Raw genomic sequence first — 16,118 nt, 5'->3', positions numbered from 1 at the left:
TTTTTCTTATTTTCATGACTCTGTAAAATAGATTCTAACACTCCTGTCTTGAAAAGCAAATAGGACAATGAATGAATACTGATTAAAAAAATTTTTTTATTTCATTCTAGAAAAATTAAATAGGGCTGCTCATCAAGAAGAAATTATTTTCTTAGAGAATAATCCATCTTATTTATTTCCTTACTGGTTAGTGATTTATTAAATATGTATTGTGTAGCATAAGCTCAAATGAACTGTCATTTACTTTATAATAAACAAAGATAAGGAGAGCCATACGAAACTAAAAGCTAAACTTACACATTGGAGGTTGGCTGGGGAGGTAGCTCAAGTTTACTGTAGACCTACGTTTGCATTGCAGGACTCACATTAAAGGCCAGGCATGCAGCTGTGCACCTGTGGCTGTCGTCCCAGTCCTGTGGACTGGAAGGAAGAGCCCAACAGCTTCCTGGTCACGCAGTCTAGCCAGTTGGTAAGCTCTAGAATCAGGTGAGAGATGGCTGCATCAAAAAATAGGTTCGAGGCATCTACAAAGCTAGTTCCAGGATATCCACGGCTACACACACAAAAAGACCCTATCTCAAAGAACAAAGGAGGAGGAGGAGGAGGAGGAGGAGGAAGAGGAGGAGGAGGAAGAGGAGGAGGGGGAGGAGGGGGAGGGGGGGGGAGGGAAATAGGGAAGTTACCTGATGACAGTCTCTGCCACACTCACATGTACCCTCAAACACACACATTCCTATTGTGTCAGACTTCTCCTAGGAAGGCCTGATATAAACATCTATTCACCCCAGATAAGGATGCAATGACAAACCAAAGCAATGATTCTACCAAAGTCTAACTTAGCTTTATTTTTTTAATTTCTTAAAAGATAAAAAATAAAAAATGAAGCATACACCTCCAAACTTACCTTATCTAACATTCAGTGGTAAATTACATTATGTCATTGAGAGAATGCAATACTTCGAGTTAGGAAGAGAAGATTGATACTGTATATTTGCAATCATTATCTTTTTTTAAAAAAAAAACTAGAGAGGTATATTAATTGACTATATCAAACCATGTGATTTATTTCATTTTTTTTTTAATGTTTAAAGTCCTGTGTATTAACCTGAGCAAGTAGCAGCCTGTAAGCACCATCTTCCAAACATTTGGGTAACTTTTAAAAGTGGACAAAAGAACATAGTCCTGGAAATGATCTGGAATTGATTTTTTAATACTGAAGTAGTTAATATGTTACAAAAATAGATGGTTGGCAGTTTACTTTCACTGCCCATCAGGTAAAATAAAAACCAGCAGATCCGGACAAGGATCAGAGTTCAGGGGCTGAGGGCTCAGAGCCGTTCTTCTCTGCCCCTCTCCACCATGAGGAGAAACCAGCTGCCCACACCAGCCTTCCTTTTACTGTTCCTGCTTCTTCCTAGAGATGCCACTGCAGCTACTGCAAAACCGTAAGCTACTCTTATTTCCAGGAAACTCTATTATGTCCTTCCTTCCCACCATATTATCTCTTTCCTGGTCTCCTATGCAGTAAATCTGTTATCAAAGAACTTGGAAGGACTAGTTGTTGGATTGAAAAGCAATCCAGCTTCTCCTCACATGTTGTGCATTAGTTTCTCTGGCTTCCTGGATAAAATTTGTGATGCTCACGTGGAACCCAAGGCCACATGCAGTTGGGTTTTTAAGGCTTCCGGTGATAAACCACTGATTAGCTCATGGTTTGGAAATTTGGAATTTCTAACTGAAATACATAATAGCTGCCGCATCAGATGTGTGTGTGTGTGTGTGTGTGTGTGTGTGTGTGTGGCAAGACCTGACACAAACACTTACCCAGCCCAGATAGGAAGCCAACATTAATGATTCTACCAAACTCCAACTTGGTAAACCAATGTATTTGTGGATTACCTCCAGGAATGGGTCAGAGGTTGCTTACAGGAACATGGATGATTCCAAGACAACTGTGTCACAAAAAGGCTCACCTCAGTCTTGGTGCTGACTCATGAAAGCTGCATTCCTGGGACTCCCTCCTTGCTTGACTTGAAGGTAGCTCAGCTGGTAGAGGAGTCTCCTCCGGGAGACTTGGCTGGTCCAGGAGTCTCTTATAGGCAGCTCTGCTTCTCTCTTGTCTCCAATAGTTATTTACTGCCTCTGTAACCATGGAGAGACTGCATCAATCCTGTTAGCCTCAGCTCATAAAATTTACCTTTTGTATCTCATACCTCCATCCTTCTCCCAGGAAGGAATGTTTCGATTTAAAGGAAATTGCTACATGGCAATAACTTGAATTGATTGTCCAGCGTTTCTAACATCCTGGGGGTGGACATTTCCTGAACACCAGAGAACCCTTGTCTAATCTTAGGTTTTATGTTGACCTCCAGGGAACCCAATCCTCCTGAAACCTATGATTGATGGCAATATGAAAAATACTAGAAAACACTCCCAATAATGACATCTTTTGAATCCTTCATGGTTGGTCCTCTTCTCCACAGACAATATGTGGTGCTGGTGCCGTCAGAGCTCTACGCAGGAGTTCCTGAAAAGGCCTGTGTCAACCTCAACCACGTGAACGAGACTGTGACACTCAACATAACTCTATTGCATGAGATGCAGCACACAAACCTCCTCACAGACCAGGTCGTGGATAAGGACTCCTTCTACTGCAGCTCCTTCACGGTCAGTGTCCCTCCTTGGATGTGCTGCACTGGTAGAGAAAGAGTAACCGAGTTGAACTTTATATTCTCATCCATCAAAAAGAAATACTTTAATTAAGCAAAAGTAATGAATACAGAGTATACTTCAAATCGCCTTTATGATACTTAAAAACAGGTCTAATGAAGTACTTAAAAGGTTACCATAGCTGTAAGAAAGATTTAATTTTATCTTAAAATAAACTTCTGAGGTAAATAATATTTATCCTCTTACAGACATAAATATTGAGATTCTCTTTTTTTAAGATTTATCCAAGCCGGGCGGTGGTGGCGCATGCCTATAATCCCAGCACTTGGGAGGCAGAGGCAGGCGGATTTCTGAGTTCGAGGCCAGCCTGGTCTACAGAGTGAGTTCCAGGACAGCCAGGACTACACAGAGAAACCCTGTCTCGAAAAACCAAAAAAAAAAAAAAAAAAGATTTATCCAATTTAATGTATGACTACACTGCAGCTATCTTCAGACACGCCAGAAGAAGGCATCAGATTCCATTACAAATGGTTGTGAGCCACCATGTGGTTGCTGGGAACTGAACTCAGGACCTCTGGAAGAACAGTTAATGCTCTTAACTGCTGAGCCATCTTTCTAGCCCCTTGAGATTCTTTTTAAGATTTATTTTCAGATTAAATTGTGTCTCTGTGTATGTGCACAAGAGTGCAGGTGACCACTGAGGCCAGAAGAGGGCACCCTGGAGCTAGAGCTGTGAGCAGCTGTGGTCTTCCTGACATGGATGTGGGACCCTAATTTAGGTCCTCTGCAAAAGCACTGTGTGCCCTTATATGCTGAGCCATGTCTCAAACCTTTGAATACTGATCTTCTTAAAAGACAAATAATTCATTTAAGACAGATAGCAGATTCTGGCCTTGGAAGGTGGAATAGAGAAACTATTTTTAATAGCAAGACTTTCCTGTGAAAATACAAGGACACCATCTTATTCACTGTCCTGACTGCACTGAAGAATGATCTGTTGTTTTGCAATGTTTTCTCATAAAACCATGTTACACAATCATGACTTTGGATATAACAAGAAATTGAGTCCTTGACATCCCCTTACCAGTTCTCAAGGATTCACAAAGAAAACAGATTCGTGTGGATGCCGGGCATCCAGAAATGGATCTGAACATACTCTCTACGGGTTTTTGCAGATCTCAAATTCACCTTCATCCCCGGCATTCATTGCTGTGGAGATAAAAGGACCAACGCAGCACTTCATAAAGAAGAAGTCAATGAGGATAATAAAAGTTGAAAGCCCAGTCTTTGTACAGACAGACAAACCCATATACAAACCAGGACAGACAGGTATAAAGCATTTACTGGACAAAAACAACTGTGGGGGTGGGGTGGAGGGTGGGGTTTGGTGTTGTTCTTTATGACTAAGCTGTAGTCATGGGACCTCTGGCCTTGGGTTCCCATTGTTGGGGGTCTCACAGCAAAATCTCTGTTTCAGTGAAATTCCGAATTGTCTCTTTGGACATCAGTTTTCGCCCGTTGATTGAAACGGTGAGTCTCCTGTTGGTGGGTAAGTAGTGAGAATGGTTGTTTACAATGAGAAAAGTAAACAAACATCTAAGTCTGATTCTTTAGAAAACCTGAACTTGTCTAAGAGACACCTGACTCTACCACAGAACATTGCTTGAGCGCTTCCATGCCAGAAGCATATGTAATGGTAGCATTGAGACAGTTCACCAACTGCATCTTAGAGTAGATAAAGCATTCAAAACCAAGCTGGGTCAGGCTACCCATGCTTCTCATCCCAGAAGGTGGGAAGCTGAGAAGGGTCACAAGGCCCTGGCCTACCTGGACCACATAGTGTTTACAATATAACAACAAAAAGATATTCAGTTGAAAACGTCCTCTAAAAAAATTCCAGTCCCCAGGCAGTGGTGGAGCACGCCTTTAATCCAAGCACTTGGGAGACAGAGGCAGGCGGATTTCTGAGTTCAAGGCCAGCCTGGTCTACCAAGTGAGTTCCAAGACAGCCAGGACTACACAGAGAAACCCTGTCTTGAAAAACAAAACAAAACAAAACAAAACAAAACAAAACAAAAAAGATTCCAGAAGAACATTTGGTTTCTCTTAAGCAAGTATTAATTCCAAAATAGTAATACTAATATACTTTCTTTTATCCAGATATCTTCAAATGTATGCTAGTCATTAAAAAAAAGCCATGACTTCTTAAGAGATTTATGTTCCAAATTGAACATGTAAAAAGGTAATGGATCAAACAGAGGACCTCTACCTACTTTAGACAAAAAAAAAGAGTGACTTTGTTCCTCTGTGATATAGGCTCTATCACCTGATATCATGGTCATCTCTGACATCTGTGCCTTTGTGATGTCATGGTCATCTCTGACATCGTGACTATGTGATGTCATGGTCATCTCTGACATCGTGACTATGTGATGTCATGGTCATCTCTGACAGCCGTGACTATGTGATGTCATGGTCGTCTCTGACATCCGTGACTATGTGGGCAGCACCACTGGACCTGATAGGGGAGGGGGAACATGAAGGTAGGTGGGTAGAGAAGGGAGTGTGGATCTGAGAGGAGTGTGGGAGGGATGAGTATGGTCCAAACTCATTTTACAAAATTCTCCAAGAACTAATTAATCTGGTATGGAACAAGGAAGTAAGATATTGTATAAAAAAGGAAGCAATCAGTGCAGTAAAATTTAGAGACTGTAATTTTACAAAGATGCTCTCTTTTTAAATTCCACCGCATACTCACACCGCTTTTTTTCTTTCCAGTTCCCTGTCGTTTATATCCAGGTAGGTACCAAACTGTACATCTCAGTTGAAATGACAATACCCTCCAAGTTCCACAGGATCTCCTGTCTCCCTTCAGACTCCATTTCACCTCTACTAAACAGATCCTACCTTCTCTGCCTACCTCAGGTTCTTTGGGAAAGTAAAAGTAAAGGCACACAGTACTTTATGATGGCGTGATTTTGTGGCTCTTCAAATATTTCTGGCTAAAACAGACATATATATCAGAAGGAAGTCCATTGTGACACACATATTCAGGATCTCCCTTCTAAGTACTAACCTGCTTGGCCTCCAAGATCAGACAAGACTGTAGCATCCGGGAGGGCATAGCTGTAAGGTTCAAAGGATCCCATAGCTGGTGACCTCACTTTCTGTTATTCAGGTCTACAATTTTTTTAAGTTGATTAATGGCATCAGCACTAATTCACCAACTGCCTATTAAACACCCAGTGTTGTTACTATTACCTGATAAGCTGACCTCTAATAAAATTATATACTTCGATTGTTTATACAACTTATAATGTCTTTCTGTAGAATCCCAAAAGGAATCGAATTTTTCAATGGCAAAATATCCATCTACCAGGAGGACTCCAGCAGCTCTCTTTCCCGCTGTCTGTTGAGCCAGCTCTAGGTACCTACAAGGTTGTAGTGCAGAAGGACTCAGGGAAGAAAATAGAACACTCCTTTGAAGTGAAGGAATATGGTAAGTAAGAATTGTACATGTATAAGACATGTATGATGGTGGGACCCTTAAACTTACTTATCTGTATTTGTGTGTGGTATATGCATGTGTGTGCATGTCGGGGGTGTGGTATGTTTTCACTCTGTGTGTGCACATGTAGATGGGGGAGGTTGATATCAGGAAACCAATCATAAAACATGGTTCTCAAAGCTCCCCAAAGCTTCTATGACAGTCACATAAGAAAATAATACCTTTCACATCTATGGAAAAGGAAGGAATCAATGAGAGGAAGTGGCAAATCACAGAACGTGACTAGCAAGTTCTGAAGTGGGCATGGGCTAGTCAGAGCATGAGAGAGGTGGGGGTGTGCAACTTCCAGAGTGAAGCTTCCAGAGTGGAAGATTCATGGGAACCAGTGAAAGAGTCTGCAGACCTTTAGCTCAGTAGACCTACAACCACGTATCTGATAATGGGGCTGACGATGTCTGTCAGTCGGAAGAGCTTAAAATGAGAGAATGGGGAGGGGGGAGGGAGAGAGGGAGAAAGAGAGAGAGAGAGAGAGAGAGAGAGAGAGAGAGAGAGATCAAACTTGAACCCACTGGCCCTACTGTTCCTTCTACTAACTGTGGTGGTCTTCAGACCCAGTGATGTTTCACTCACCTTTGAAATCTTGCACAAAATCAGAGAAGAGGAGTCTGGGAAATGTAGTTCAGTTTCACCAAGTAGCTATGGTACAAACTGCTCACAGTAATATGAATGGCAACGTCTTTTCCTAGTACTGACCCTGGAGCTCTTTCTATGTGATTCTATGTCATAGATTTCTCTAATATAATCCACTGGTAATATTTAGGAGGTCTCTTACCTACTCTCACCTACTTTTTTTCTCTATTCCAAACAGTCTTACCCAAATTTGAGGTGCAAGTAAAAATGCCCAAGACTATGTCTTTCCTGGAAGAGGAACTTCCTGTAACTGTTTGTGGCTCGTGAGTTACATTTTTTTTCATCTTATTTTGGTCTCCATATCCTATCTGAGGTGGTATTTTAAATAATATTTAGTAATACATTACTTATCAGCACTTACAGGCATTGGACAGGGAGTACAAGCAGAAATCTATAGCCATGAGGCTAAAGATACAACCTCACGACTGGCCTAAGGGAAGATTCGAGGACATTGTCCTACATCAGCTCTACAGGAGGGGCTTAATTAAAATTAGAATCCCTAGCCCCACCTTCAGAAATTCTAGTTACAAATCTAAGGCAAGAGTCACAAATCCTCTACCACAACATGGGCCACAGGGCATTCTAAAGCAGGAAACTAATTCCACCTTTGCATGGTACCCTTCCACCGTATTCAGCACAAACTGAGTCAGCACGATATTATTTACAAATCATGTTTATATTTTGTAACCACTGCTTTCCCAAACAATTTCATACTTATTATTTTAAAATACTTAGAAATATAGTCTTTATATATCTTTTTTCTCTTTTTTAGATAAAATAACATTGGTAATCTGACATCAGAGACAATCATTTTTAAATTAATTATGTGGGTATGTGCAGATGTGCTACATACATGGGCAGATGCCCAAGAAGCCCAGAGACAGTAGGTCCACTGAAGCACTAAAGCTGGGCAGTTGTGAGCCACCTAACATGGGTGCTGGGAACAAAACTTAGGTTCTTTTGGAAGAGCCGGAAGCCCTCTTTATTATGTGTATGGACATTTTGCCCACACATGTGTCTGTGTCCCACATGCATGCCTGGTGCCTGCAGAGGCCACAAAATGGCATCAGAGTCCCTGGAAATTACAGATTGTTCTGAACCATCAGGTGGGTGCTGGGAATCAAACCTGGGTCCTCTGGAAGAGCATCTTATTTACCATCTTTCCAGTGAACAGGACAGTCTTATAGCAAAACTTCAACTAAGAGGAGAGAAAGAGCTGGGTGTAGTGACCTTTAATCCCAGTAATCGAGAGACAGAGGCAAGCAGATCTCTGAGTTTACATCAGCCTGGTATACATACCAAGTTCTAAGCCAACCCAGAAAACATAATGAGACCCTCTCCCCAAAGTTTATTAAAAGAAAGAAAGAAAGAAAGAAAGAAAGAAAGAAAGAAAGAAAGAAAGAAAGAAAGAGAGGAAGGAAGAAAGAAAAGGAAGGAAAGAAGAAAGAAAAGAGGAGAGGAGAGGAGAGGAGAGGAGAGGAGAGGAGAGGAGAGGAGAGGAGAGGAGAGGAGAGGAGAGGAGGAAGGAAAGAACCTTAGAAAGATACTAAATTAGTATCTTTCCATTTAGAGACATTTTCAAAAGGTTCATTGACTACTTTGTCTTAAAACTATTGCACATTCACACTTAGACAGGATGAAGCCTGGTATCAGCTTTTCTGGAGTGCAAACACTAGAGAGATAGACAAATACGATGGAACAGTGACTGGGTCCAGTCAGGTTAAAAAAAAAAAAAAATCTGTGTCATTCACATTTGATCATGTTGTTGTTCTAGATACACGTATGGAAAGCCTGTTCCCGGTCTGGTGACAATGAATGTGTGCAGAAAATATTCACAATTCTACTCCAACTGCCATGGCCAAAATTCGAAAAGTATCTGTGAAGAATTCAGCAAACAGGTATGTAGAAGCCACTCCTTAGTTCTTACTTTGTCATGAGCTACATACAGTGCTAAGTGCAACGCAATAGGACATACACTTGAAGTGCCATCAAGTAAGACTTTGTAGTTGGGAAAAGAAATATGAGAATGGTTAGTGGTATTAGGGGCCTGGATGATGGAGGAGATTATGAATCTATAACTGCATCCATTTGACCAATTTTGTAATATTCTTGCCAACAGCAATCAATATGTCAAGTTCTAAAAGAATAAAGTAGTGTTATTTTATCACAGTAGAATGAGAAGATGTTAAGGACTGTGGGAATCCAGGAGCACATCATTTCCAAATGACACAGAGAAAAATACTGAATAGCATCTGGCCCAGAAAAGGAAGACCTGGAAGACAGCAATTAGAGGTCCTTATGTCTCAGAGGAGGGATAATTGAGGAAAAACAGCTGAGAGTAGAAAATTGCATTGAAAACATTGGATAGGGCTGAGTGTGGAGGCTCAGACCTGTAATCCCAGTCATTAGGAAGCAAAGGCAAGAACAGAAGTTCTTGGTTTTATAATGAGGTCGAAACTGATGTGGGCTGAATGAGAACTAGTCTCAAAAAAGAACTGATGGCCCTGAAGAGATGTCTCAGTAGTTAAGAACACTTGTGGCTCCTGCTGAGGATCTAGGTTCAATTCCCAGCACACATACAGCAACACATAACCTTCTGTAACTCCGGTTCCAGGAGCATCCAACCCCCTCTTCTGGCCTCCATGGGCTTTGCATTCACATGGTGCATAGACACACATGCAGGCAAAACACCCACAGACATAAAATAAAATTAAAGATTCTTTTTGTTTGTTTTTTCTTTTCTTTTCTTTCTTTATTTTTGACACTTGAGATTTTATTCCCCCCCTCCACCTTCCAACTGTTCCATATCCCATACCTCCAACCCACCCCCTGTCTCCACAAAGCTGTTCCCATCCCCCACGCCCCACTCCACCTGACCTCTAAACTCTCTGGGGCCTCCAGTCTCTTGAGGGTTAGGTGCATCTTCTCTGATTGAACACAGACCCAGCAGTCCTCTCCTGTATATGTGTTGGGGGCCTCATATTAGCTGGTGTATGCTACCTTTTTGATGGTCCACTGTTTGAGAGATCTCAGGGGTCCAGATAAATTGAGACTGCTGTTCCTCCTATAGGGTCATCCTCCTCCTCAGCTTCTTTCAGCCTTTCCCTAATTCAACCACAGGAGTCAGCAACTTCTGTCCATTGGTTGGGGGCAAATAGCTGCATCTGACCCTTTCAGCTGCTTGTTGGGTCTTCTGGAGGGCAGTTATGATAGGTCCCTTTCTGTGAGCGCTCCATAGCCTCAGTAATAGTGTTAGGCCTTGGAAGTTGTATGCATGCATTCTGATTTCAGAAGAAGGATAGGTAAAAAATTCAGGGATGGCTATTAGAGCAGGCACTGTAGAGAAACTGCAGGGAAGTCACCAAAGCTGCAGGGGGCTAATCAGTGAGAGGCTGAAGCGGAAGTGTGAGGATAAACAAAGGGAAACACTGACAAACTATCAGCTCACACTCTGACTGTCCAGAAAATGACTCATGACGTCTATAAATTCATTAATTATGATGGAATTTGGAGGAGGAGGAGAAGGAGGAGGAGGAGGAGGAGGAAGAGGAAGAAGAAGAGGAGGAAGAGGAGGAAGAGGAGGAAGAAGAGGAAGAGGAAGAGTGTGTGTGTCTGTGTCTGTGTGCATGTGTGTACGTGCTGAGAAAAATTTTATAGCCCAGGCTAGCCTCAAATTCACTATGTATTCCAAACTGACCTCAAATAATTCTCCTGCTCCAACCTCACAAATGCTGGGATTCCAAATGTTTATCAGCATGTACAACTATGATATAAATTAAATTTATTATGCAATGAATATTTCCATGTACGTAGGTGCAAATCAGAAATAAATCTTTATTAAAACATAGGTCACAACATTTAATTCAGAAACCTGATTGCTATAAGGATTTGTCTAGTCAATGGCTATGCATGTTCCCAGTGTCTTAGACAGCAAGAAAATACAGGAAGTGACAAATGCTGGCAAGGACACAGAGAAAAGGGAGCACCCGTGCAGTGGGCACGTAAGCTACTCCAGCCACTAAGGAACTCAGAAGGGAAGTTCAAAAAAATAAAAATAGATCTATCGTATGACATACCTGGGTGTTTACCAGAAAGATTCACACACCACAGAGTCAACATGGCACATCCACAGTTGTTACAGCACTGTCCCAACAGCCATGTTATAAATCCAGTGAGGGGTCTGTCAATAGAGGAGTGGGTAAAGAAACCATGGTGTGATCTGCAGAAGGAAATGTTTTAGCTATGAACAGAGGCAAGTTATGTGATTTTGTAGGAAAATGGACACAACTAGAGATAATTGGTGAAGTAAGTCAACCTCAGAGAAGCAAGTGTCATATGTTGTTCTCTCATTTGTGGTTCCCGTCTTTTATAGAGAAATAAAATCATGTGTTTACATATAATTAGGAAGAAAGCAGAAAAAGAACTACACAGGCTAGTGGTCCTCAATCTTCCTACAGTGCCTCATGTTGTGGTGACCCCCACCCCAACCAGAAAATAATTTTTGTTGCTACTTCATAACTGTAATTTTGCTACTGTTATGAATAGTAATATCGTTTTCCAATATTATATTGGATTTTCCAATATCTGTGTTTTCCAACAGTCTTAGGTGACCCCAGTAAAGGGGTCATTCTACCCTCCCAAAGGGGTCACAACCCACAGGTTGAGAACCATGGACCTAAGTGAACACAAGAATTAAGGGTAAGGAGCAGAAAGAGGAGAAGAGAGGGAGAAAATGTGTAAAAGTAAATCATATATTCGCATACAGTGAAGTAATGAAACCCAATACCATATACAAGGAATGTAGACCAGTATGTTTAAATATAATCATAGAATAAGAGAACATGGGCTGGTGAGATGGCTCAGTGGTTAAGAGCACTGACTGCTCTCCCAGAGGTCCTGAGTTCAGTTCCTAGCAACCACATGGTGGCTCACAACCATCTATAATGAGATCTAATGTCCTCTTCTGGTGTGTATGAAGACAGCTACACTGTACTCATATACATTAAATAAATAAAGAGAGAGAGAGAGAGAGAGAGAGAGAGAGAGAGAGAGAGAGAGAGAGGTGGCCAACAGTCAATATTTAGCTAGAGGTGGTTATACAAGCCTCTTAGAAAACGTTATGCCTGAGGTGAGTGGGAAGAATGGAGGGACTGTTATCATTTGAGGAGTAACATGTACAAATTGCTATACTTACAAAATGTGATGGCACACTTGGAAACTCTGGGAGAGCCAACGTGGTACACATAGGATCTATTTTTGGAAGAGGGGAGGCAAAGGCTGGCTGTAAATAATCCAGAGATTAACAAAGAAACGGTGTCATCCTTGGGGTTGGGAAAAATAAAACAGCCAAAAAGGTACGTCAAACTTTTTTGTGAACTTATAACCGACATTTTTATGGCAATTCAGAGAACTTGGAAACTCTCCTCTTCTCTTCAGGCAGATGATAAAGGATGTTTCAGGCAAGTTGTAAAAACCAAAGTATTCCAGCTCAGGCAAGAAGGCTACAACATGAAGATAGAGGTGGAAGCCAAAATCAAAGAAGAGGGAACAGGTTTGTTGTTTTTTTTTTTTTTAAGTAAATGTTAATTAAGTGGAAACTTATCGAACTTCCATCCCATTTTGAACACTTTATGGTTTCTGAATCTTCTGAAAGTGGCAGGTCGCCAATCTCAAGAAATTAAATATTTAAAAACAGAAGGTGTGTGGGTGTGTTTGTGTGTATATGTGTCACTGTGATAAAATTTCCATAAGGAATGCAAAACTTAAGGGAAAAGTGGGTCTGAAGGGAAGTAATTAATTCTAATGTAGAGGCGGAAGAGAGGTTCTTAAGTTTGTATTTGATATGCTTTGTGGAGGGAGAGTGACGTTTGGGAAGATTAGTGATGGGCAGAGGAAAGCACTCGAGCACACTCGTTCTCAGGATGGAGAATTTTGAGTCAAACAGCGAGGAGCTTAGACAAGGCTCTGAAAAGCAGGGCTAGCTTCAGATGTGTTTGATAATGACCTAAATAAACTTTAGATACTTTGGATACTTTTAGATACTTTAAAATAATGCTAAGAAAAGATACAGGATAAATAAAAATGTGTTGGATATGTTACCTCATAAAGTGTTCACGAATTATTGTAGCATCCTGTAATAACAGAGGAGACCTGAGGAGGAAGTAGAAGGTAAGTTTTGAATACACAATATTGACTTCACAGTTTTTGGTTTTGTTTTGTTTTGTTTTTTCAGGAATAGAACTAACTGGTACTGGATCATGTAAAATCGAAAATACCCTAAGCAAACTGAAATTTACTAAAGCAAATAAACATTACAGGCCTGGGCTACCTTTCTTTGGACAGGTAAAATATTCTCTCCTGTAATCATACTAAGGGACATGAAATAGTCTTGTGTGTGCAGGGTATACATATATACATGTATATACCTTTAGATGAGTATGGGCACACATGTATGCAGGTACATGTGTGCATGCCATGTGCGTGTATGGAGGGAGGCTCAAAGTGTTGTCAGGGGTCTCCCAGGCGTTCTCTACCTTATTCATTGAGGCAGAATCTCTCACTGGAACTTAGTGCTTGGCAATTCTGCTTAGTCTCGCTAGCCAGCTTGCTCCAAATATCCCTGTATTTACATTCTAAGCTGTGGGATCCTAGGCAAGCTGCCATACCCACCAACATTTACGTAGTGCTGGGAACTGAATCCTCATGCTGCACAAGAAGCTTTTCACCCACTGAGCAGTTTCCCCAACCCCAGGCATAAGATCTTTTGAGAAAAAAATTTTAATTGCAAAATCAAAATATATTACAGCAATTATTTAGAAAAAGAAATTATAACAAGTTTTACATTTGCCAATATAGTGAAGTGTTGAAAAGCAAAGCACATTTTTAATCAATTTCCTTCCATGCCTCTGTAATATATTTTTTTGGTACTGTTTGGTTATATTCTCTTTGATTCCCTCTTTGTAAACAAAGCCTTTCTGATGAAATTAGAAATAATTTTTAAAAGTAATTGTGTTAGTTAGCTTTCCATTACTATAACAAGATACTTGAGACCATTAACTTACAAAGGTTTATTTTGGCCTGGAGTCTTGGAACTCTCTTTTATGTGGTGTGTGTGTGTGTGTGTGTGTGTGTGTGTGTGTGTGTGTGTGTGTGTGTGAGTTGATACCATTCATTAAAATGGAGGCACAGAGCAGGTCAAATTCTCCCTCTCATGACAAATAGAAAAAGAGAGCCAAGATTCCAGTCTCCTTTGACAACACACCCCCAATGACCTAAAAACTTCAAATTCAGCTCTTCCTACCTATAGCACCACTTTGGAGTCCAAGCCTTTGCCAGACAATTAACATCCAAGTGGTATCAATAGTTTTTATCTAGATGATAAAAATTTTAATTACTGAAAATTGTAGACTTCTTTTTCAGTACTAAAACAATGTTTTTAATGTTGGTAAATGTAGGACCGATAAAACAACTAAGTAAACTGCTCATTTGCATTTATATAGCATAGCTAAGGTTTTAGGGATTTTTTTCAAGTTTGCTTTTACAGTAGATAATCTTTGGTCTAAATTTATGGGCAATTTCCTCATTTATATTTGGAATTTTATATCTGAATTTGACTTTTATTCTTTTTTGCATTCATGTTAGTATTTCATAGCGAGTTGGAAAGACACTGATAAGTATGTTGTGGTTTGACAAGGTCACCACAAGTAGAGAGAAGATCACTTGAAAACTGTAATATGTGAGCTCACTGGAAGTTGAACATAGAAAGAGAGATGGTAGCCAACCAGCTGGGCAAGTCAGAGCAGGAACCCAAGGCAGGAACCTGGAAGCAGGAACCGAAGCAAAGGCCTTGGAGGGATGCTGCTAACTTGGTTGTTCTTCATAGTTTGCTCAGAATGCTTTTTTTATGCAACCCAGCACCACCTGCCCAGGGAGAGGGGCCACCCACAGTAGGCCATTCCTTCCTGTGTCATCAATCAAGAAAATGCACCACAGGCTTGCCCATATGCCAATCTGGTGGGGGAAAGTTTCTCAGTTCATGTTCTCCTCTTCTAAAAATACACTAGCTTGTGTCACATTGACATAAAACTAACAGCTAAGATCCTATCTCATTAAAAATATTTGTTTTTAAAAAGGCACAAGCTGTAATGGAAAGGTTCGTTAGCTGAAAATAATCAATCCACCTTAGATGCAGTTATCAAGATGTAACACTGTACTTTAAAATTGTACAGCATTCATGTTTTTAACTAAAAATAATAAAATAAGGAGCTGAAGAGATGTCTCAGTGGCTAAGAACTGTACTTTCAGAGGACCCAGGTTCAATTCCCAGCACCCACATGGCAGCTCACAACCATGTGAAACTCCAATTCCAGGGGATCTGATGCCCTCTTCTGAATCCAAGGGCACCAGGCACATACATGGTATACAGACATCCATGCAGACTAAACACCCATATGCATAAAATAAAATGTAAATAAAATCATTTACAAGAAATGAAATAAAAATAAATCAACAGTTTTCAAAAACCAGAGGAAATATTTAAAAGAAATATCACAATTTAAGACTCAGAAAGTAAGTCTCATTTGCAGACGTGAAGATCTTCAGAAAAGGACAGGGACAAGAGACAAAGATGTAAACTGAACAGACTGGACAGATGGAGTGGCTAGCTGCCATTTGTAACTGGCTGTCACTTTCCTGTTTCTAGGTTCTTCTTGTTGATGAGAAGGATCAACCAATGCCCAACAAAAAAGTCTCTGTCCACGTGGATGCGACTGGGCACCACTCCACTTTGACTACGGATGCGCATGGCTTGGCCAACATTCTCCTTGACACTTCCAACTTCACATTCCCGTTTATGAGAGTCACGGTAAGTAGAAATGGGCACTTGAGGCTGAAAAGGCTTAGGTCACAGGACTATGCAACTTAAGGATGTGTGAGAGAGAGAGACACGTGAATTCCAGGGACAGAAGAAGTGTGTTAGAAAATAAGGCAAACTGAGCAACTTGGGAACAGATAACAGAGGGCAGAAAGTTCTGTGTCAGGTACACTTACAGCATGTTCTGCCTTCTGTAACACTGGGAAGACTCTCCTGGGATTGTCTTGAAGTTTTCAGTATTTTCATAGTTCTATTACCAGTTAGACTATACCTGATTCCTTTAGCATAAAAAAATTGTTTGTGCTTGAACAGTAAAATAATCGTATGTAATAAAGCTATAAAAGTATAAGGCAGTAGCTACATACACAAGACCTGTAT

The 16,118-nt window shown here is 40.7% G+C and overlaps 1 protein-coding gene across 1 annotated transcript in view; it reads left to right on the top strand.

Moving 5' to 3' along the window:
* Positions 1–1,314: 1,314 nt before the first annotated feature.
* Positions 1,315–16,118, top strand: part of LOC114609958 (pregnancy zone protein-like) — a 39,699-nt gene continuing 24,895 nt past the window's right edge. The window contains exons 1-11 of the mRNA XM_028754356.1: positions 1,315–1,445; positions 2,484–2,667; positions 3,846–3,999; positions 4,148–4,200; positions 5,449–5,469; positions 6,001–6,169; positions 7,047–7,131; positions 8,643–8,766; positions 12,305–12,419; positions 13,101–13,210; positions 15,570–15,731. Coding sequence (XP_028610189.1) covers positions 1,360–1,445; positions 2,484–2,667; positions 3,846–3,999; positions 4,148–4,200; positions 5,449–5,469; positions 6,001–6,169; positions 7,047–7,131; positions 8,643–8,766; positions 12,305–12,419; positions 13,101–13,210; positions 15,570–15,731 — 1,263 coding nt within the window. The 5' untranslated portion in view covers positions 1,315–1,359. The remainder of the gene's footprint in view (positions 1,446–2,483; positions 2,668–3,845; positions 4,000–4,147; positions 4,201–5,448; positions 5,470–6,000; positions 6,170–7,046; positions 7,132–8,642; positions 8,767–12,304; positions 12,420–13,100; positions 13,211–15,569; positions 15,732–16,118) is intronic.

Source organism: Grammomys surdaster, unplaced genomic scaffold, assembly GCF_004785775.1.
Source record: "Grammomys surdaster isolate TR1022 unplaced genomic scaffold, NIH_TR_1.0 126013, whole genome shotgun sequence".
Taxonomy (NCBI): Eukaryota; Metazoa; Chordata; class Mammalia; order Rodentia; family Muridae; genus Grammomys; species Grammomys surdaster.
Note: the sequence above shows the minus strand (reverse complement) of the source record. Positions and strands in the feature narration are given on the sequence as shown.